The sequence below is a fragment of the Pagrus pagrus genome (assembly GCF_965226575.1).
Source record: "Pagrus pagrus genome assembly, chromosome: 3".
Classification (NCBI taxonomy): domain Eukaryota; kingdom Metazoa; phylum Chordata; class Actinopteri; order Spariformes; family Sparidae; genus Pagrus; species Pagrus pagrus.
The window spans coordinates 310,001-332,500 of record NC_140187.1 but is presented as its reverse complement, the minus strand read 5'-3'; the positions used below and the strand labels follow the sequence as shown (position 1 = coordinate 332,500).

General features: G+C 45.5%; 3 protein-coding genes across 9 annotated transcripts in view; 1 reads left to right on the top strand and 2 right to left on the bottom strand.

The window, feature by feature from the left end:
• pik3c2b (phosphatidylinositol-4-phosphate 3-kinase, catalytic subunit type 2 beta) overlaps nt 1-15,899 on the bottom strand; it is a 42,690-nt gene extending 26,791 nt beyond the window's left edge. The window contains exons 1-5 of one of the 4 annotated variants that reach the window (XM_084349470.1): nt 15,585-15,899; nt 3,276-4,239; nt 2,530-2,630; nt 1,400-1,560; nt 1,026-1,146 (exon numbers count right to left, since the gene is read on the bottom strand). In XM_084349470.1, the coding sequence (XP_084205596.1) occupies nt 1,026-1,146; nt 1,400-1,560; nt 2,530-2,630; nt 3,276-4,136 (1,244 nt within the window). In that variant the 5' untranslated portion in view covers nt 4,137-4,239; nt 15,585-15,899. The remainder of the gene's footprint in view (nt 1-1,025; nt 1,147-1,399; nt 1,561-2,529; nt 2,631-3,275; nt 4,240-15,584) is intronic. The other 3 variants (XM_084349469.1, XM_084349471.1, XM_084349472.1) reach the window with 3 other exon arrangements.
• LOC311255202 (E3 SUMO-protein ligase ZBED1-like) lies at nt 4,248-9,258 on the top strand. Of its 3 annotated transcripts, XM_084349484.1 has the most exons (7): nt 4,248-4,391; nt 4,475-4,713; nt 4,871-5,128; nt 5,216-5,561; nt 6,108-6,332; nt 8,009-8,090; nt 8,314-9,258. In XM_084349484.1, exons 2-5 carry the CDS (start codon nt 4,525-4,527, stop codon nt 6,140-6,142), a joined length of 828 nt encoding a protein of 275 aa, XP_084205610.1. In that variant the 5' UTR covers nt 4,248-4,391; nt 4,475-4,524; the 3' UTR covers nt 6,143-6,332; nt 8,009-8,090; nt 8,314-9,258. The 3 variants fall into 2 exon arrangements, with proteins under 3 accessions (XP_084205610.1, XP_084205608.1, XP_084205609.1); XM_084349482.1 differs by having other exon boundaries at nt 6,108-8,090.
• A 1,236-nt stretch (nt 15,900-17,135) lies between the features above and the next one.
• The window catches only part of LOC311255203 (protein FAM107B), a 26,373-nt gene continuing 21,008 nt past the window's right edge, over nt 17,136-22,500 (bottom strand). For both annotated transcript variants that reach the window (XM_084349485.1, XM_084349486.1), the window contains 3 exons: nt 22,019-22,223; nt 18,198-18,357; nt 17,136-18,099 (listed from right to left, as the gene is read on the bottom strand). In XM_084349485.1, coding sequence (XP_084205611.1) covers nt 17,983-18,099; nt 18,198-18,357; nt 22,019-22,223 — 482 coding nt within the window. In that variant the 3' untranslated portion in view covers nt 17,136-17,982. The remainder of the gene's footprint in view (nt 18,100-18,197; nt 18,358-22,018; nt 22,224-22,500) is intronic.

Genomic DNA, 22,500 nt, shown 5'->3' with positions numbered 1-22,500 from the left:
ACACACACACACACACACACACACACACACACACACACACACACAGCAGTGTGCAGGTGTTTTGTCACTCTGCTGGTTTCATTCAAAGACTGGAGACCCCTGATAATGGACACCTGTCACACCTGTCACACCTGTCACACCTGCCACACCTGTCACACCTGTCACACCTGCCACACCTGTCACACCTGTCACACCTGTCACACCTGTCACACCTGTCACACCTGCCACACCTGTCACACCTGCCACACCTGTCACACCTGCCACACCTGTCACTAAACATTGTGAAACTCTGTCTCTGACTAATTCTTCATTATTTGTTCCTTCTTGTAAATTCAGCAAATGTTCTACATGAACTTCTTTCTGTCTTTGAGTAGAAACATGGAGTCTGTTTGTCTCAGTGATGGACGAGCAGGAAGTGACATCACATCACAGGTGTCACTCAGACTTATTGTGAAGTTCCGAGTTGAAAGTTTAAAAAACAGCCGGTTAGTTTCCTGATGTGTGATGAACATTACAGCCTCAGGGGGGCGCCGTCATCGCTGCACACTGTTCTCTTCTTTTACCGTCACTATTTTACACAGTCAGATTTAAGGGTGCATCAGACTGCAGTTTGTTATCTGCAGACAGGGACTGAACAGCTATCACCAAGCAGACTTTGCAGAACTTAAGATGAAAATTTGCAGTTTCAGCAAGAAAACTAAAAACAGTTTTCACCACAGATACAGAGCTGAGATTTACTGCTCACAGGACACAACAGGAAGTGAAAATATTCTAATATGATATAAAACAGACGAGTAGACGAAATGTTGGAGCAGAAGTCACGGAAAACAGTTTCTCAAACCGAAGGTCGAATTATAATCTAGGTCTGATTATTTTTCTGTAAAATGCAGCGAGACTAAAAAATAGTCAGATAATAATATAATAATTTAATAATAATCAGACCTGCCATCACTGATCGCATCGTCAGGCTGTACTTTACTCAGTCAGGCCTCGTTCAGGGACTGTGGGACATTTCAGGTTCTTACTTGTGGAGGAACTCGTCGTGTCTGCACACCTTCAGCAGGTAGTGATCCACGTCCAGGTGATCCAGGTCGTCCTGAGCGTAACACAGAGTCTGATAGATGAGCAGGTCCACCGTGGACGAACCTCGCACGCGCACACACACACACACACACACACACACACACACACACACACACACACACACAGGTCTTTATTATCACAGTAACATCACTCTGGTCCCTTCATTATTCTACTATTATTTAAAGTATCTCAATATAAAATATTATTACTTAAATCTCGGAATATTTTTTTCTCAAAGAACTAAATCATCAACTTGTTAAGACATTTATTTTGAAGTATAACTTCCTGTGTAAGTTAGTCTCGTGCAGTGTCTTACCATCGCAGGTAAAGGTGAGCGGCTCTCTGAAGTGCTCGCTGATGACGGTGACCTTCACGCTGACCCCCAGACCCTGATGCAGCTCCTCCTGACCCACCGACGGCGACCACACGAAGCCGGCGTTCTTTGAGCAGTCGCTGTGCGGGTACGCCGAACGTAACCTGACGAAACAAAACACAAAGTACTGTCAGGAGTACTGCAGTGTGGTACTGAAGTGTACATCAGCTGTGAGGTCAGAGGTCACTTCAACTTTGTTACAGAGAGATTAAATGACTTCTCATCAGATCGATTATAAATTATAAACTGAAACATTAAAAAAGCAGGAACTGATCAAACAGTTTGATCGACTAATGATACGATCAGACTGAGTCTGATTTAAAACACTGAGACAAGTCATCACAATTATGTAAAAATACTCGATTACTAGTCAAAGCATTCTAGATCTTTCTTACGTAGAAGTACACAAGTGTTCCTCATGTAGTTCAGGTATCAGCAGTAAAAGTACTCATTGTGCAGTAAAATGTCTGATAGATCAGAATCAGCTTTATTGACCACAATAAAGGAAAATACTGACACAGAAACACGAGAGAGCTGAACGAAAGTAAACAATCATTTAAATATCACAGACACAAAACGCTTTAAGCACCAAACTCACACAAACCAACCAATCGAGGCAGCAGGAGAGCAGCAACTCTCCGTGTTCTAAAATGAGTGTTTTTGTCAATGGAGTCTGGTGGCTCCAACAGAGTGATGTTACTGTTGTCTCTGGGTGAACGAACAGGATCTGACTCTTTAACAACAAACTTCATCTGTGCAGGATCCTCTCAGTGACGCTGTCAGACAGCCAGTGGCCAAAACATTTACAGTTACAGTTACATTTAGGGCATTTAGCAGACGCTTTTGTCCAAAGCGACTTACAATAAGTACATTTGTCACAAGACAGAAACAACATTTCACCGTCGATATAGTAGAATAGAAAAAATAGAAACAATTTTCAAGCCTCATCTGACCAAAGTAGCTGCTATTTATCAAGATACCTTCAGTACATAAGTGTCAAAAAAGTGGGCATACTTTGAGAGATTATCCTGTGTGTGTGTGTGTGTGTGTGTGTGTGTGTGTGTGTTACTCACACGTCCAGCATGTGACAGAAAGCTGCCACCTCCTCGTCTCTCTCCTCAGACACCTGGAAGAGTTCATATCCAAATCCATTCATCCTGGACACCAGAGAAACCTGTCAATCACACACAGAGTCGACCAATCAGAGGAGAGCTCCACCGGGGGACGACCTGATCTACCTGATCGTCATTATTATTGATTATTAACATAAATAAAACCCACTTTCTCTGAGACTGAACTTTGACAGGAAGAGAGATGATTTTACTATTTACATCAACATGTGGTAAAAGACTGTGACATCACTTCCTGTGCAGGTGAGGTTTCAGTAAACAGTGTTGATCTGTGTTTTATGTCCCAGGCCACAGGGTTGACAGCACCTGGTCAGTGTTGTCACCTGTCCACCTGCAGGCCTCACAGAGCTCTGCTCACGTCTCTGTTTTCTTCTGTAGTTTCCTGACTTCACTGTAATCAGGATTTTAATCATGAAGTTTCACTTTTTAATGTCACGTTCGTCCTCGAGCTGCTCATACCTATTAAAACTAAAACTGAGTCTGATCTCATCCTTGTTTTGTCCCACAGAGCAGAATGTCTGACCCTGTGACACCAACAGCTCCACTTTATCAGTTCAAATAATATTCACCACATCAACAACAAGCAGCAGCCTTCAGACGGATTAAATGTGTTGGAGAAGACGTGTAATCATGTGACATCACTCAGGTAACCTGCTCGTTAAGAACACCACATGAATCCAGGGTCTTACCGGGTCTGCAGACACCCGCCGCTGGTTCTTGTTGCTCTTGGGAACAGGTACGTACGTCCTGGGTGGGACTTGAGGGGGGAGCGTCTTACTGCGAGCCACAGGCTTCCCTGATTGGTCCCCATTGGCCCTCCGGCCTCGAGGCCCCGGCCGGCTCCCGTTGAGTCGCGACAGCGAGTCGTTGATGTTGTCATAGTTCAGCTCCCCAGAGCTCACTTTGGGCTGATCCACGTCGGGCGTGAACAGGTTCACGTCACGGGGAACCGTGGACCCTCGGGGGGGCAGGAAGGGGTTCTCTGACCCTGATGACGGGGGGATGGGGTTTCTTGGGGGGATGGCGGGGGGGATATCATCTGGAAGAGAGGGGAAGCCTTTAGAAAGAAACCCTGACCCAGAGCCAGGTGAGTCCCCGAGGTTAGAACCTGAGCCGTCCCTGAACTTGCTGAGCTCAGGACTGTCCAGGATGTACAGGGACTCTTTGATGAAGCCTCCCTGAGGAGGGAGCGCCCTGGCTGGGAGGGAGGGGACAGACTGAGAGCCTCCAGGCTGGTTCAGGGAGGGGTCGGACCCTGACAGGCCCCTCAGTAGGCCTCCTCCAGCAGGGGCAGCAACGGGCTGGCTCGCTGTGGGTCGGGGGCGTTCGACGCTGGGATTCGGGGTCTTGGAGCGGGTCTGGCTGGGAGCTCTGGAGCCAGGCGTGGGGCCGGTCCCTGTTCCGCTCTTGTCCTGCTTGAGTCTGGAGAGGGCGTCGTACTCCATCTGCAGCGCCTCGGCAAGGACCAGCTCCTTCTGACTGAGACCCAGAGCCTCCAGGCAGCCCCAGCCCGCCTCGCTGCTCTCCTTCTGGGTCTGAGCTGCCGACATGATGCCTCCACAGCAGACCAGACAGAGGGAAGAGCTTAACTAACAGCTGCAGTGAGGACACATGGACCTGCTGAGGACAGAGAGGACAGACATGAGACAGAGACTGACACAGACAGACAGACAGACACAGACAGAGAGAGACAGTAAGTTTAACTGAGTCGTCTGTCCCTCACAGAGACTCTCAAACCTGCAGACAAGTGTGCAGGAGGAAGGAAACCCAGAAACACAATGAGGAGGAAGTGACATCATGAGGAGGTGAACCAGCTGTGACCTCATCAGGTCTGATTTTAAAAATGTTATGATGTATAGCTAATGGTGGTGTTTTTGGCCTTGTGCAGGGAGATTGAATGGAGTTGCCAAGCAACTTCAGGATGCCTTCCCCTGGCTTATGTCGGTTGCCTGTGCTGCCCATCGTCTTGCCCTGTCAGGCCAGGATGCAACAAAATCTGTCCCCTACATGGGCACATTCAGGGACCACCTGCAGCAGCTGCACAGTTATTTCAGGAGGAGCGCCAACAGGACAGCTTCTCTGAAGATGGCAGAGCAGACCTTGGGGATTGACCATTTGAAAGTCAAGGTAAGTCATATTAAAAGAGAAACAACAAATACCTCATCAAATGAAGGTTGGATAAATGTGGATAAGAGCGCCTGCTAAATGAAATTGTAGTAAACAAAATGTATGACTTGGGCCTTAACCTATTACTTTAATCTTTATACTTGTAACTGCTGTATAGGAGGTGAAGGACAAACGCTGGCTGTCACAAGATTTAGCAGTTCAAAATATTCAGCGTAACCTCCCAGCAGTCCTGGCGGCCTTGGCTAACGAGTCAGAAGTAAACGGATGCCCAACAGCCAAGGGGCTCTCTTCCTTTCTGGCCACATACAGGTTTGTGGCAGCAGTTCACCTGCAAGCAGATGTGCTGCCACACCTAACGTGCCTGTCCAAACTCTTCCAGAAGGAAAAAGTGAATTTCCTGGCAGTGAAATACCAGGTAGGAACTTATTGCAATAGAACATTTTAGAAGCTCTTATTATCTGCAGATTTTACCACATGTATTTAACCCTCATCCTTTTATCAGGTCCCTGTCACGGTGGCTGCTCTAAGGAGGATCAAAGATGCTGGAGACAATCAGCCTCCTGGTTCATTCCTGTCCAGACTGAACCAAGACCTGGATGATCCAGCAGGACTGTCTGCCTTTGGGATAGTTGATGAGGAGGAGAGGGGCCAAAGAGGGACAGACCACCAAGAAATGTCGGGCGGCAAAATGACGTTGACGCGCTGCTTGTGTTCCCGCGGGGTTCATTGGGGCTCCACTCCGGTCAAACCTTGTGCTGAGCGCGAAACGCACCTCACTGGCGCAGAGCGACGCGGTGGTTTCATTTGCTGCTTGGCGACAGGAGGACTCCGCGGCACGTTTGAAACAGGTGAGGTGAATTATTTTGCATAAAAAACACAAAGTTTCATACAAAAAACCCATGTTTCACCCATATTTTATGCTTCACAGACCTCATAATGTCGCAGAAAATCAGCAACTTTTTTAATAAGAAAAGAGCAAGAGAGGATGAGGAGGACAGGTAGAAACAGTGCAGACGGACAACAGCTCAGGATATAATAAATACATCAATAAAATCTTATCAAAGTCGGCTGGTAGTATTTTATCCAGAAATATTCTATATTGACCCAGTCCCCACCCCCCACCCCGCGGCCGCCTCAGCCCAAATTTGGGCCAGAAAAAACCCTGCTCTGTATATGGTCTCTATATGGCAATTGAACACAGATGGCCATACCTGCCAGCAAAACACTATTGCAGCCAATAAGCAACAGACAGTGTGTTGTAAATATTTCAGAGAAGGGAGATGAGAGCACAGGAACAGTCAGTGAGGAGCGTGTAGCATTGCATTGAGTCCAAGCCATGATCGATTGCATCTTTAAGACAAACTAACGAGATTACTTTTGTTTGCCTTCTTTAGGTAATGGAACCATATATAGAGGCCCTAATAGATAGCTTTGAACGGCGATTCTACAGCCTAAACTTATTGGGAGCCTTCGAAGTTTTTGGACCACAGGCAGCCATTGGAGATGAGGCTGAAAATCTCTCGAACCTGAGAGCTCTCGCTGAGGAGTTCCAACCAGGCAACCAGGTGCTGCAGGAATGGGCTTCATATGAGCAACACATCGTGTGTGGAGCTTTCCAAGTATGTACAAAACTTAGTGACCTTCCAGACAGGTCTTTTAAGTTATGAAGCTTACTCCATGTTTATGTAATTTTCTTCCAGGACATGGACCAGCAGCAGTGCATGCAGAGTAGGGGTGTGCAAAAAAATCGATTCACATAAGAATTGCGATTCTCATTTACTACGATTCTTAATCAATATAAAATGTCCCAAAATCGAGTTTAAAAAATAAAACAAATCCGCTGTCTGTCGGCCTTCATTTTGTAACTACGTGGGACGTCCTGACGTCACCACGCAGCCGGCTCTGGAACATACGCATGCGCGGAAAGCACCAAAACAAGGAGGAAACTACAATCATGGAGGAACGAGAGATACAACCGGCCCTGTCCTCGTTGAAGGCAAAGATTTGGACTCATTTTGGTTTTTACCGAATGCCCGGGAAGACCGAGCTTGACATGAGCGTCACAGTGTGCAAGATTTGCAAAAGTAAGATTAAGCACTTCGGGAACACCACAAATGTGCGGGCTCACATCACCAGGCATCACCCAGAGTTGAAGGACACGGTGCAGAGTCAGCCACCAGCGGCAGACCAACGCACACTGCATTGCTTCACCAAACTCTCTGCCAACTCTGAGCGGGCAAAAAAAATAACCAGGTCTATCGCCTGCTTCATCGCCAAAGACTTACGGCCTTACAGTGTGGTGGAGAACGAGGGGTTTATCTACATGTTGCAGACAGCGGAGCCAAGGTACGCCATACCATCCCGTAAGTTTTTCACTGAGACAGCTGTGCCACAGCTTTACCAAGACACTAAAAGAAAGGTCGCCAGTGCATTGACCAAAACGGCCAGTGGCACTAACATGTGATGCATGGACATCAAGAGCAACTCAGTCTTTTGTGACTTTCACCGCTCACTATATAACTGATACGTGGCTGCTCGAATCCCGTGTTTTGCAAACTCGTGTGATGCATGAAAGCCACACGGCCGTAAATGTCAATGCCGTGTTTCACTCCGTTGCTGATGAATGGGAGCTGACTGTCGCGGATCTGGTGATTGTGACTGATAATGCTGCCAACATGCTCGCCGCTACACAGATTGACAACTTGGCACACGTTACATGTTTTGCCCATACTCTCAACCTGGCTGCTCAACAAGCTTTGAAGCTAACTACTGTGTCACGACTGCTTGGGAGGATCAGGCGAATCACTGGTTTCTTCCACCGCAGCACCATCGCAAATCATGAACTGCAGGAGAAACAGAAACTTCTACAGTTACCGGTGCACAAACTGAAAACGGATGTCGCTACACGATGGAACAGCGCACTGGACATGATTGAGCGATTCCTAGAGCAGCAGGCTGCTATTTGTGCCGCGCTCCTCTCCCCAAAGGTGAGAAGATGTGGAAGCGACATCTGCACACTCAGCGACATGGACATCTCCACTGCTGAGGAAATAGCATCGGCGCTGAAACCAATGAAAAAAGCAACCCACATCATGTCCGAGGATTCTAGACCTACACTCTCAGTTATTGCTCCTCTGCATGCTCAGTTGCTGCACGACACAGGGGCAGCTGGCGTTGCTGCTGAAACTCCAGTTATTCGGGAAATCAAACTGGCAATCCATGAAGATATGGTGAAAAGATACAGTTGTGCACGGGATAAGCGCATGCTTTACACTGCTTCCTTTTTGGACCCCAGATTCAAGGCCCTGCCTTTCCTCGCCAAGGAGGACCAGCTGGAAGTCCATGAAAATATAGTTGCAGATGCTGCAGCATTTGAGGTAATACCTGTTCTTAAACAATATATATTTTTGGAAACTGCATAACACATTTATACATGTTAAAAATGGATAGTAATGTAGGTCAAAGTTAAATGATGCCATCTCATATACCCATCTTGCATAGTTGTATGCATTCTTATTTTATTTTACCATAAAATGAGGGACTGGTGGTGTGATTATATTGTACATAATGACTGATATGATTGTTGATTTTTTTCTGTAGAGGCATGGGAGCTTGGAGGAGGCTGAGACACCACAGCCAGACCCAGAAGAAGGCCCTGCTCCAAAAAGAAGGCCCTCTGCACTAGTTACTCTATTGGGCAAGACATTTTCTGGGGCCAGCGTTGTCCGAAAATCTGCCAGCACCAGAGCTCAAGAGGAGTTGAAGAAATATCTGGAAGCCCCTCCACTGTCTCTGTCAGAGAACCCCCTCAGCTGGTGGAGAACCCACGAGACAGATTCCCTCTCTTGGCTAGACAGGCTAAACGCTTCTTGTGTATCCCTGGCACTAGCGTTGCGGCTGAGAGAGTATTCTCCACTGCTGGGGACATAGTGACAGCTCAGCGAAGTAGTCTTACACCAGCACATGTGGACCAGCTTCTTTTCCTACAAAAGAACCTGGATGTTGCACCTGCAAATGGACAGTAATCTTGGACACAGCTCATGTCCAGTCCTGTCCATGTCCTGTCTTTCATGATTTGTTGAAAATCATACAATCAGTTGCACAGTTGTGGAGAGTTCTATTGTTGCAAGAGGCACTTTAATGAAAAATTCAGAGGCAGCTAACTTACGGGTACTATTTTTCATTAAAAAAAAAAAAAAAAAGAACTTTTATTTTCATAACTTGTTTTTCTTAAAGTTACTGAGAAATATCAATGTTTTATATTTGTGCCACAGTTGTGTTCCACATGATATTTTTGGTGCTGCAACTTTCCTGTGAAATGAAAATGCATCTTGTTCAACTGTACCATTTTTATTATACAGAAGCACTTTATTTTTGTTCCAACTTATTTTATAGCTAGCTACTCAGAGTAGCAGTTGTGGTCCACACACTGTTTTTGGAAAAGGCACTTTCCTTAGAATTTAAAAGGCAGCATGTTTAACTGCACTATTTTTTTTTGTAAAGAGGCACTTTTATTTTTGTTACTTAAGCAATATGTGATATTGCTTTTATGCAACAGTTGCAACAATTCCATCTAAGCATGGATACATGTTTAAACTAAATAAATGTGAAAAAGACAGTTTAATGTCTCCATTTGTCATTCTCTCTTGCAAAGCAGACTGGAGTAGGTCATGAGGATCCGTACCACACCTATAGAGTGAAGCAGAAATCATGAATCAAATCGTTTTGAATCGAAAATTGATTTTGAATCGAATCGTAGCTCCAAAAATCAGAATCGAATTGAATCGTGAGATAGAAGAAGATTCCCACCCCTAATGCAGAGGCTGGCGTCACAAATTGATGAGTGGGGACAGCTATACCCAGGCCTGAGTCAGCTGGCAGCAATTGCTCTGGTGATACTGTGTCAACAGTGAACTGTGAGAGGGACTTCAGCACTATGAAGAGGGTAATTTAATCTAGGGCCCGACCGATTTATCGACCCATTTGAAAAGATCCCCCGACATGAGGCTATTTATCCTGTAGAGGGCGCACCGACCTCATGACAAACTCCATCCACTATCCACTAACCAACTCACAGCACAGGAGAGTGACTGATCTGGAGCAGGCAGCGGCAGGGACGCACGGAGGAGAGTGGTCCGCCTCAACGGTAAATAAACAAGTTTGTGAAATAAACAATAAGTCAACAAGTTTCAATTCAACTCACTTCACGATGTTCCCCGCTGTGTTGGTCTCGATCACGCCAAGTCAACGTTTAAGCACTATGTAATATGCAAGCTAAAGTTAGAATTAGCCATCTGCTATTAGCCTTGCTACACATATTAGCCGTGCCAGTACTGGTAGAATAAACATCACAGTACACATTACGTAATCTACTAGCTACTTCTCTCACTGAGGCAGCTGCATGTCTCCAGATAAGACCGGAGCAAAATGAGTAACGTGAGTTAAGACGGGGAGGCACCGACCGGCCGGGAGGGAGGGAGGGAGGGAGGGGGGGGGGTGGGGGGGGGGGGGCGAGTAGTTGAAAACGCTTTTCTGGTCCGAGTTTGATTCATGATAAATCCGTGGTATATTACTGAGATGATCAGTCGGTCTTCCTGTCGGCGTGAAGAGCAGTAGCCTACAGTATATCGAGTGTTCTTGATTTTTTGTTTTTTTTAAACGTTATGATGTACGTGAGTTAGGTTTTTTTATTTTTATTTAGGCTATTTATTTTAGAGGATGACGAGTGTGTGAGTGCGGGAGGTTGACAAATCAGACTCACACTCACACCCGCTACAGTCTGAATAATAAGCAGAGAAGAATTAGTTTATCATCTTTATTACAGTTAAAATAAATAGCCAGGGGTGTAGTGTAAGCCATATTATTAATATGCTGCTTGACTCAGCAATAAAAAGGATTTGAAATTATTTTTAAAAATTGTTATATTTCTATACCTACAGCTGCAGCCACACCAGTCGCAGTTAATGATATTTGCATACATGTTTTGATTCTGAAGTGATCAGAATGTGGGTTGGACTTCTTTCACTGATACGTAAAGGACATTCTCTGGTTTGATTGGGAGTCTGTGTAATAGAGCTTAATGCCAAGTAATTTTCCAGAAAAACACTGTTGACAGTAATGGTCATTCTCACATTTTCCGAGATTTACTATTGGTATCTGCTTTATTTGCAGGTGAAGACGGATCTGCGGAAGGGGACCATTTGGCGACGGGCCCCCCATATCACAACTAAATTATCAGCGAGCCTTGGAGCTGTTTTTTGAAAAGCCAAGAAAAATCAAGTGCTCGGCATCAGAATGTACCCTGTGCCATTAGATCTGTCTGGTTTACTTTAATACTTTTAAAATAAACTAGATTCAACAACTACGTTTCCGCATTGTGCCACTACATTTATTTTTTCTAAGGCTTATGATAAATATCAAAGAAAATTAAGCTGAAAATTAACACAAATTCTGAACTTTTTTTCTGCCCAGTTCAAAGTACATTTGTACAATGATCTGGTCTCTGCAGATGCCTTCAATCTGTTGATCGTCATGTCATTTGTAAGAATGAGACTCACTTTGTAGTCTCAATCTGTCAACATGTTTTCAAAAATCTCAACAGTAGTCTCCGTTTAAAGGGTCATTTTTCAAAATTTTCTTCAGGGGGGACATGCCCCCCCGGACCCCCCTAGTGTTGCTAGGTTACCAACTCAGAGCCCCGCTGCTACAGAAACATCTAGAGGAAACACTGTGAGGCTGCTTGTTAATATGTTTCCTCCGTTCAGTCGATGCTGACTTTGTAGATGCTGAGAAGTGAAAGATATTTGAAAAGTTACCTGTTCTGATCTGTTCTAGTCTGTCTGATCGGTACTGATCCACCCCCTCATGTCAGCTCATGAGCTCCAGAACTGTCTGTCAGCCAAACTGACCAATTACAGCTCTCGTTGTCCATGTGATGATGTAGGGAAAGGAACAGCAGACATAACCATTTATTATCAAAACAACAATACAACAATAACAGATCAATAACAGATCTTCTGTATGGACTCATGAATGTGACTGAGAGGACGACAGACTGAGGGGGGAGTTGTCATCACGGGGGGGGAGGGGAGGAAAGGGTGGTGGGGGAGGGGGAGAGACAGAGTGTGTGTGTGTGCGTGTGTGTGTGTGCGTGTGCGTGTGTCCCACAGAGAGATAAACCCTGAGATCACCACAGACCAGCTGTGTCCCACTTCCACACTGAGCACTGGTTTGACTGGTCTAGACCAGCTGGGACCAACAGGAAGTGATGTCACACACACAGATTATTGATGACTCTGATCATTGACTGTAACAAACATCCAGAGTGGTTCTGCTCTGTCAGACTCTGGTGGACAGTAATCAATCAGCTGTTTTACTGGCCTACATTACCCATGATGCACCTGTCCCTCTGACAGAAGAGTTTATAAACTGACTCAGTGTTGGAGTGAACCTGCTTTACTTTTTGTTAAAGCTATAGTTGGTAATGTTGGAGAGCTAGCAAGATTTGAAAGTGGCACCTCCTCTAAGCTCCGCCCCCTTCTCCCCCTCCCGTCAGTGCTCCGTCCAAAGCCCCGCCCCCACACACTTGACCGTGCATCAGACAGTCCGTCAGCAGGGCAGAGGAGAGCCGTTAGCATTGGGCTAATACAAGCTACAAAAGTAGCTAAGTTGGCTAACGTTACATATTTCATGAAAATAACAAATCCCCCCGAAGCAAAACAAATAATTACCTGTCCAACAGAAAGACAGCAGCCTCTGCATCACTTCTGGAAGTGCTACTTTAGCTGCATTTTCATCTGCCATTGTTCTCTCCTGCTAACTGTGCTAACTCTTCTTCTTCTTCTGTTGTTTTATGGCTGTTGGCAAACAGCTGTTAGGTGCATTACCGCCACCTTCTGACCTGGAGTGGATCTCCTGCTAACTCCATATGCAGCGTGCTGAATATATCCGGCAACAGTGACACGTGATGAGTGCGCAGGGAGGAGGGGGGGACAGAGGGGGGTGCAGGCAGGACGAGACATGAAGGCATCTGATTGGTTCCTTCAACTCGGACCGAGAGGCAGGGATTGGTCAGAGTTTTTACAGGCCTGCAGCTGCCACAGAGGTCTGATTTATTTCAGTCCTTCTTCTGAACACATTATGTTGGACTACTCTCAGGGTGGGAAGACCATTTCACCCAGTATAACAAAAAGTGTTTCTGAACAGGATTACCAGCTATACCTTTAATTTTATAAAACACTATTTAAATGTTCTATGAAAAGCTTCTCTTTTAATAAAGTTTAAGATTCTAAACCAAGATTTTATTTTTAAAATAATAACAATCATCATCAGTCCTGACAACTCGCTGTGAGACGCGTGTCTCCTATGGATCAGCTGTGTCTCCTATGGATCAGCTGTGTCTCCTATAGATCAGCTGTGTCTCTTATAGATCAGCCGTGTCCTATAGATCAGCTGTGTCTCCTATAGATCTGCTGTATCTTGTCTCCTATAGATCAGCTGTGTCTCCTATGGATCAGCTGTGTCTCCTATAGATCTGCTGTATCTTGTCTCCTATAGATCTGCTGTATCTTGTCTCCTATAGAACAGCTGCGTCTCCTATAGATCAGCTGTGTCTCCTATAGATCTGCTGTGTCTCCTATAGATCTGCTGTATCTTGTCTCCTATAGATCAGCTGTGTCTCCTATAGATCTGCTGTATCTTGTCTCCTATAGATCAGCTGTATCTTGTCTCCTATGGATCAGCTGCGTCTCCTATGGATCAGCTGTGTCTCCTATAGATCAGCTGTGTCTCCTATGGACCAGCTGTGTCTCCTATAGATCTGCTGTATCTTGTCTCCTATAGATCAGCTGCTTCTCCTATAGATCAGCTGTGTCTCCTATGGACCAGCTCTGTCTCCTATAGATCTGCTGTATCTTGTCTCCTATAGATCAGTTGCGTCTCCTATAGATCAGCTGTGTCTCCTATGGATCAGCTGTGTCTCCTATAGATCAGCTGCGTCTCCTATAGATCAGCTGTGTCTCCTATGGATCAGCTGTGTCTCCTATAGATCTGCTGTATCTTGTCTCCTATAGATCAGCTGCGTCTCCAGCAGCCAATGACCTCACACATGTGCTGTTTGACACAACAACAACCGTCTCTGATGAATCTACAGGAAACGTAAACATCTGACTGATTTCATGGTTCTTGTTTGTTGTCTGTCAGTGACATCAGGATGGGGGCTGCCGCCAACCAATCAGAATCCTCCCTGATCACCTGATCAAACCTGCTGCAGTGGTTTCAATAAAAGCTCTTCAACGTCGAGCTGCTCCAGTTTTCTGCAGGACATTATTCATATCACACAAAAACTGAAACGTCTGTTTCCAACACTGTGCAGAACTTAACGTCTGTCTGGATCAGAACCGCTCACATTTACAAGTTAACAGATACGATGGATCATCTTCACAACTGAGCATGGTACAGTCCAGATCGAACTGCAAAAACACACCAAAACAACACAACAACAACACAACCACAACATACAACAACACAACACAGCCACAACATACAACAACACAACACAACAAAACAACACAACACAACCACAACAACACAACGCAACACACAACAAAACAACACAACAACACAACCACAACATACAACGCAACACACAACAAAACAACACAACCACAACATACAACAACACAACAAAACAACACAACAACACAACACTACACAACACAACCACAACATACAACAACACAACGCAACACACAACAAAACAACACAACACAACAACAACATACAACACACAACGCAACACACAACAAAACAACCACAACATACAACACACAGCGCAACACACAACAAAAGAACACAACACAACAGGGAGTAGAGAGCAGACTGCACACACACATCCGTCATATATTAATAATAAACAGTCTGTGCTGATTTGATGGAAATGACCTCTCACGTATTTATCACCACGCCCACTGTAGTGACGTCATAACACCGATGTTTTATCAGACAAACACATTTAAACTTAAGTGTCCCATCACACCTGAAAACACCCAGTAATCACGTGTTCACACAGGTGCATGTGACGTCATTGACCGTTCTGGTGAACGGTCAAAGGTCATGATTGTTAGCTTGTTTGCTGTTTAGCCTATGATGCTATGATCTTTGGTGTTTCGGTGAAACTGCGCAGACTCAGAAGCAGGTGGCACACGTCATTAACCATGAAGTGATGGGTCCAAACATCTGTGACAGCTGCAACGTTCAAACCAACACAGCCCGGTCCCACAGAGCCCCCAACCAAACTCCGTTCACAAATCCAGCACTTTAACGTAGCCTCATTCACCGGCCAACGTTCGCAACGGCCACGGCACGTACAAAACTTAAGCAACGTTGCTGTCTTTGGATCCGGACGTGTCCTTTACATCAACTCGTGGGAAGTTTAAAAATGCTTTAAACGTCAGATATCAGCTCGGCCTGTGTTCCTGCCGGGGGTTTTCCTCCCGCAGCCCGCATGCAGGGCGGTGGCGAGCAGCCCGGACCACTCCTGAAAGGTTAACTAAGATCTGTGGCACTGAGCAGCATTCAGGTGGATTACATGTGCGCCGAATTTAACTGTAAACTACAACTTATTCCAGAAAGTCATCAGCCATGTTCGAGCAGGAGTCTACATCTGCCGACATAGCGGGATTGTTTTGGTTGCCAGATGTGTGAATGGAGTTTGGTTTAACCTTCTCTTCAAAGAATGGCAGTCTCATGAAGCAGCGAGTGAGCAGACTGTAACTTGTCAGAGAAATGCGTCAGGACATTTGCCATCACCCGCCACAGCAGAGAGCTAACGTTAGCTAACAGCTGCTCGGGCTCCAGGTGGAGAACCTTACCTGAGTGTCCGTCTATGGTCGCCGGGAGCGGGCGGCGGTTGCCATTTTAAAGCGGTTTACTTTCCTGCCAAAAATTACATCGATGCCTTCAACTGTCGACTCCGTGTCGGTGTTCAGGCAGATTAAGAGGCTCCGGTCGCCGGTACGGACGGTGCTCCACACATACAGGCGGCAGAGTCGGATGAGTGGCCCCGCGGTGTCAGCCTGTTTATGGCTGAAGTGAACAATGCAGCCCGCTGTAGAGGCTCCGGCTGCGGCTCCGCTCTCCGCTGCCTGTCGGCCCGAGTCAGTCTCCGCTCGGCGCGCGCACACACACACACGCCACGAGCCGAGGCTGCTTCCGGTCACGCTTTCAAAATAAACCACAGTTTAAACCACAATTTATAATGATAACCTGATCAGGTTCAGTCTCTGTGTGTGACTCAGCCTGATTAGATTCAGTCTCTGTGTGTGACTGAGCCTGATTATGTTCAGTCTCTGTGTGTGACTGAGCCTGATTAGATTCAGTCTCTGTGTGTGACTGAGCCTGATTCTCTGTGTGACTGAGCCTGATTAGATTCAGTCTCTCTGTGTGACTGAGCTGAGTTGTTTTTAAAATATAGAAATTAATACAGTTTTAATTAATAGAAATATGAATGAATCATGGTCTCTTTATTTTATTTATTTATTTTATTTATTTATTTATTTATTTATTTATTTATTTATTTTCCCTTCTAATCCCACATTTATTCTATTTTCTATTTTCATTATTTTTTATTTATATACAAAGTACTCGTCTTGATCCTTGAATAAATGAAATGAGTTTCCAGACTCATTATGAATTGTGAGTCAGCTGTCAGTAGTTACTCTTCTCCCCTTTCTGTCTGTTCACTGCTGTAGCAGGTCGCTAGTTAGCTACCAGGAGCAGAGCTAACTCTAGCAGCGATTCAGCTAATGGAGCTATAAGCTAACCTATAACATTAAAAGCTGAAGCTCGAGAAAATAACGTTGACAGAAGTTCTTTACAGACATATAGAATATATTTAGCAGTGAAGCAAACAGCTAGCGTTTAAAAATATAAATGTATAAATTGTTTGATTTCTGTATTTAATTTTTTATTACAACTTCCTGTCTGCTCATTTTGTGACTATTTCTGCCTCGTTCACTTTGTTTTGTCCAGAAAATATAAAGTTCTAGTTTTTTTAAAAAGCTTTGGATCTTTTTCCTTCACAGATCTTCTGTTACATATATTAAACATATGTAAAACCCTTTTTATTTTTAACACACTGTGTGTATGTTTTTATTTATATATTGATTTTTATGTTATTTTATATGAATTGTTCAACTTGTACAATTTTTATGTTTAAGTGACTGCTGCTCAGATTATTTCATGTGTGATCTGATCAGATTCAGATTCACAGATCTGAATAAATAATGATAATTAAAAAACATTGTTTCTGATATTTTCAAGTTATGAAGACTTTGATTGACAGGATATTAAATCTAAAATGTCTCTGAGGACTGTCGGTGTCTCCAGGTCGTGTTGTGTCAGAGAACAGAAGAATCCAACAGGAGGATTATTGTCTTTTATTGTCGTCATGTCAACAAACTAATTTGTAAATGTAAATGTTATTCAGCTGTGAATCAAAACAATCAATGCTTAAAAAGCCACAGAGTCAAATACCAATAAAAATAAGTTTAGACTAATGTTCATGAGCTCTAAAATAAAGTCATTAAAATGATTTCACTGATCGTACAACTCAATAAGGATTACACCTGACCTGATGTCAGGCTGCAGTTACGGGTCGATCAATATAAAAAAGTTAACATGGAAATACAAAACCTTTCCCCTCAAATCATCATAATAAAGATATTTTTAATTAATCAATAAGTAACAAAACAAAACCTGCCAACTTATTAATACGACAGACTTCATAACACTGAGATCAGGTTTAAAAAACAGACAGATATGAGTCTCTACACGTGACGTTGTCATCATGACATCGTCGTCGTCATGACGTCATCATCGTCATCATGACGTCATCATCATGACATCATCATCATCATCATCATCATGACAGTTGACATCCTCAGTCTGTGACGAGGGGACAGTCGGAGCAGAGATCAGTTAAATGTTCAGCAGATTAATTCTCTTTATTATTAACCAGAAAATCTTTCACAGACATCCACCAGGTGAGACACAGCAGGTCCTCCGTCCACCAGGTGAGACACAGCAGGTCCTCCGTCCACCAGGTGACACACAGCAGGTCCTCCGTCCACCAGGTGGGACACAGCAGGTCCTCCGTCCACCAGGTGAGACACAGCAGGTCCTCCGTCCACCAGGTGACACACAGCAGGTCATCCGTCCATCAGTGTGTCTGCAGTGTCTTCAGTGTCTCCTGGAGGACAGCAGCCGTCTCTAAACCTCCTTCTCGTCTTTATTTTGAAGGGACGTCCGTCTCAGATTCTCCTTCACCTTGACGAACTCTGGAGCTCTCAGGTTGTCCTCCTGCTCCTTCTCCTGTTGTCTGTCCAGCTGCAACACAAGAGACACAAGTCAGGACAACAAGGTGACAGGAAGACGTCATGATGATGACGAAGCTGCGCGCCCGTGTGTGTGTGTGTGTGTGAGACCTCGTCCAGCTTCCTGTGTCTCTTGAGCAGCTCGGCCTCCAGAGGAGAGATCTTCCTGTGAGCTTCCTCTTCCTGTTTCCTCTGTTTGATCAGCTGATCTCTCTTCCTCGACTCCAGAACTCGCTGCAGCTCCGGCTTCACCTCCACACTGACCCCGCCCCTGGACACACACACACACACACACACACACACACACACACAGAGAGAGAGAGAGAGAGAGAAGAAATACATTCAGCATTAAATGAAAACAGTCAGTTGTTTGTTTCCTTGTAAAAAGTGTGAGTTTGTGGCAGCATGGCTGTACCAGCCTGTCTGCTTCTGTGTCTCAAGTGCTAAAGTCTTACCTGCCAACATTTAGCAGCTGTTTGAACACACTGTTTACACTGATTTCACCATTTACACTCAATTTATGACAGAAGAAACATTTTATTGATCTAAATATGTCACATTTTACAAACACACTAACAGTAACCAGTATAGGCTACTTCTTTGTCCCCAGACTCCCTTAACAAATGTGTCAGTTTAGTGAGTTGTTGAGTTGGAGACACTTTATAAACTGTGTGAAACTCTGTCTCTGACTGATTCTGACTGATTTGTTCCTTCTTGTAAATTCAGCAAATGTTCTGCATGAACTTCTTTCTTTATTTGAGTAGAAACATGGAGTCTGTTTGTCTCAGTGATGGACGAGCAGGAAGTGACATCACATCACAGCTGGTCACTCAGGACGGATGTTGACACCAGCTGTGAATTCTCTCTTATTGATACTGATAGTGATAGATCTGGGACACTGATCAATATATTAATAGTGTGTGTGTGTGTGTGTGTGCGTGTGTGTGTGTGTGTGTACTGTATATGTTTGTATAAATGAGAATAGATGGTGTATTTCTATGTGGTAGTCTGTCTTTCCTCCAGCAGAGGGCGCTCTGTGAACAGTTACTGACATCCACCTGATCCATGTCACAGCTGATGATGTAATGTGTGTGTGTGTGTGTGTGTGTGTGTGTGCGTCTGTGATCAAAGTCGACCTGAATGAGCGACTGTGAGGAGCTGATGACAAAACTTTCCCAGAGTTCTTGGAGGCACAGGCCTGTGAGGCTGAAGCTGTTGCTTAGCAACATCCATTCTTTTCTTCACACACAGACAGACAGAGAGACACTCACTCACTCACACTCACACACACACACACACACACACACACACACTCACTCACTCACTCACACACACACACACACACACACACACACTATGAAGGTATATCAATGTCAAAACAACCAGAGAGATGCGCAGCAACGGGTGTGTGCACGCATGAGAATTTTGTTATGCGTGCGTGCGTGCGTGCGTGCGTGCGTTGTTACGTGCAGACTGTATTTCACGCGTAACAAGAAGCTGCGTCCGTACGAAGCAGCGTGCGCACGTCTGTCTGTCACTGTTTGACAAATGTTGTCACGCGTTCACACACGCGTGCGGTCGCAGTTTCTGATGTGCGACCGGAAGTTGGATCTGCACCGTGCGCAACACACCGCGTACGTGAACGCCTCGCGTGGTTGTTCTGTGTTCCATGTTCATCCAGTAGATGGAGCCATCGATCCAATACGAGATACAGACATACAGACTTTTACATGACATGATTCATTTGTTCCATGAAGACAGAGAAAGAGTTCTGTTGCTGTTTCTTTACTTTGTTTCTCACATAAGACACAAAATCAATGACAAACATTTGTAAGTTAACCACGCCCCCCGCAGGTGATCAGTTCATTGAGAACTGCTGGGACCGCTGGAGAGGTGCGTTAGGTTTGTGCACCTGAACAGCTGCAACACACTCCCAGGACTTTTGTTGGGAGGGGCGGGGGAAGCACGCACTTTTATCAATGATCCACCGTCCTGGTCCCACCGAGGACTCGAGCAGCAGCGTTTTTTATACATACATATATATATAACAAAAAAAACACTTCTCCTCCTTCTCATTCTTCTTTTGAGATGCTGGCAGCAGTGTGTGGCTCACTGCTGCCTCCCCTGGTTGACGACACTTCAATAAAATGAAAAGGCCGACTACGCGAGGCGTTCACGTACGCGGTGTGTTGCGCACGGTGCAGATCAACTTCCGGTCGCACATCAGAAACTGCGACCGCACGCGTGTGTGAACGCGTGACAACATTTGTCAAACAGTGACAGACAGACGTGCGCACGCTGCTTCGTACGCACGCAGCTTCTTGTTACGCGTGACATAGTTTGCGCATGTCATTTCCGCCTACATGTGAGCGTGTGACAAAAATGTTCAATTATCTTCATGCGAGCGTTAATGCGTGCGTTCGCATAAAAACGCATGAATGTTACACGTAGTCACTACGCGTAGTGTGATTACCGGCGTGCAGCAGTCATACACGTGAACGTGCGTGTGAACGGGGGACCATTATAAGTCAATGGGGAAACTACATTACACGTCAGGCGCTGCTCGCTGCACAGGCGTCAAAGCACGCGCGTGTGACACGTTCAGTTGATAGGTGCGCACGCATTATGACACGATTCTACCGCCATACACACACACTGACACACACACACACACACACACTGACACACAGACACACACACACACACATACACACACACACTCCCTCACACACTCACACACACGCACACACACACACACACGCACACACTCACTCACTCACACTCACACACTATGAAGGTATATCAATGTCAAAACAACCAGAGAGATGCGCAGCAACGTGTGTGCACGCATGAGAATTTTGTTATGCGTGCGTCGTTACGTGCAGACTGTATTTCACGCGTAACAAGAAGCTGCGTGCGTGCGAAGCAGCGTGCGCACGTCTGTCTGTCACTGTTTGACAAATGTTGTCACGTGTTCACACACGCGTGCGGTCGCAGTTTCTGATGTGCGACCGGAAGTTGATCTGCACCGTGCGCAACACACCGCGTACTTAGACGCCTCGCGTAGTTGGCCTTTTCATTTTATTGAAGTGTCGTCAACCAGGGGAGGCAGCAGTGAGCCAGACACTGCTGCCAGAATTATAAAAGAAGAATGAGAAGGAGGAGAAGTGTTTTTTTTGTTATGTATATATATATATATATATATATATATATATGTATGTATAAAAAACGCTGCTGCTCGAGTCCTCGGTGGGACCAGGACGGTGGATCATTGATAAAAGTGCGTGCTTCCCCCGCCCCTCCCAACAAAAGTCCTGGGAGGGTGTTGCAGCTGTTCAGGTGCACAAACCTAACGCACCTCTCCAGCGGTCCCAGCAGTTCTCAATGAAGTGATTACCTGCGGGGGGCGTGGTTAACTTACAAATGTTTGTCATTGATTTTGTGTCTTATGTGAGAAACAAAGTAAAAGAAACAGCAACAGAACTCTTTCTCTGTCTTCATGGAACAAATGAATCATGTCATGTAAAAGCCTGTATGTCTGTATCTCGTATTGGATCGATGGCTCCATCTACTGGATGAACATGGAACACAGAACAACTACGCGAGGCGTTCACGTACGCGGTGTGTTGCGCATGGTGCAGATCAACTTCCGGTCGCACATCAGAAACTGCGACCGCACGCGTGTGTGAACGCGTGACAACATTTGTCAAACAGTGACAGACAGACGTGCGCACGCTGCTTCGTACGCACGCAGCTTCTTGTTACGCGTGAAATACAGTCTGCACGTAACAACGCACGCACGCACGCATAACAAAATTCTCATGCGTGCACACACACGTTGCTGCGCATCTCTCTGGTTGTTTTGACATTGATATACCTTCATACACACACACACACACACACACACACACACTCACACACCCTCTCAGTACCGTTTGCAGCTGCTCATCAGCTCTCTGTGAAGTTCTTGGTGACTCTTTGAAGCTTTGACAGGATTGACAAGTTTTTTGGGTTTGATGAGGTCATCGTCCTCGTCCCCCTGCGGGTAGTCGGGCTGGGGGACGTGGCTGGACACCGGGGACGGCTTCCTGTGGACGCCCTCAGACCGGTGCTGCTGCAGGTTGGCATTCGCTGAGGCTGCAGACACGAGGACAGAAACAGCAGGAGTCAAAACTCTCACAGGTTAATACATGTCTGGTTTAACAGCTCTGTCTCCTCGTCTCCTCGTCTCGTCTCCTCATCTCCTCGACTCCTTGTCCCTCTCCCACCTGTCTGCAGAGGGTTTTACTGTTTAATCGAAGCTGACGTCAGACTTCCTGCTCTGCAGAGGATGAACCCTCTCTGGTTCAAGTCCACAGAATCATTCATTTCTGTAAGCAGTGATGCATTCTGGGAGCTCTGCTACTTTAATCAT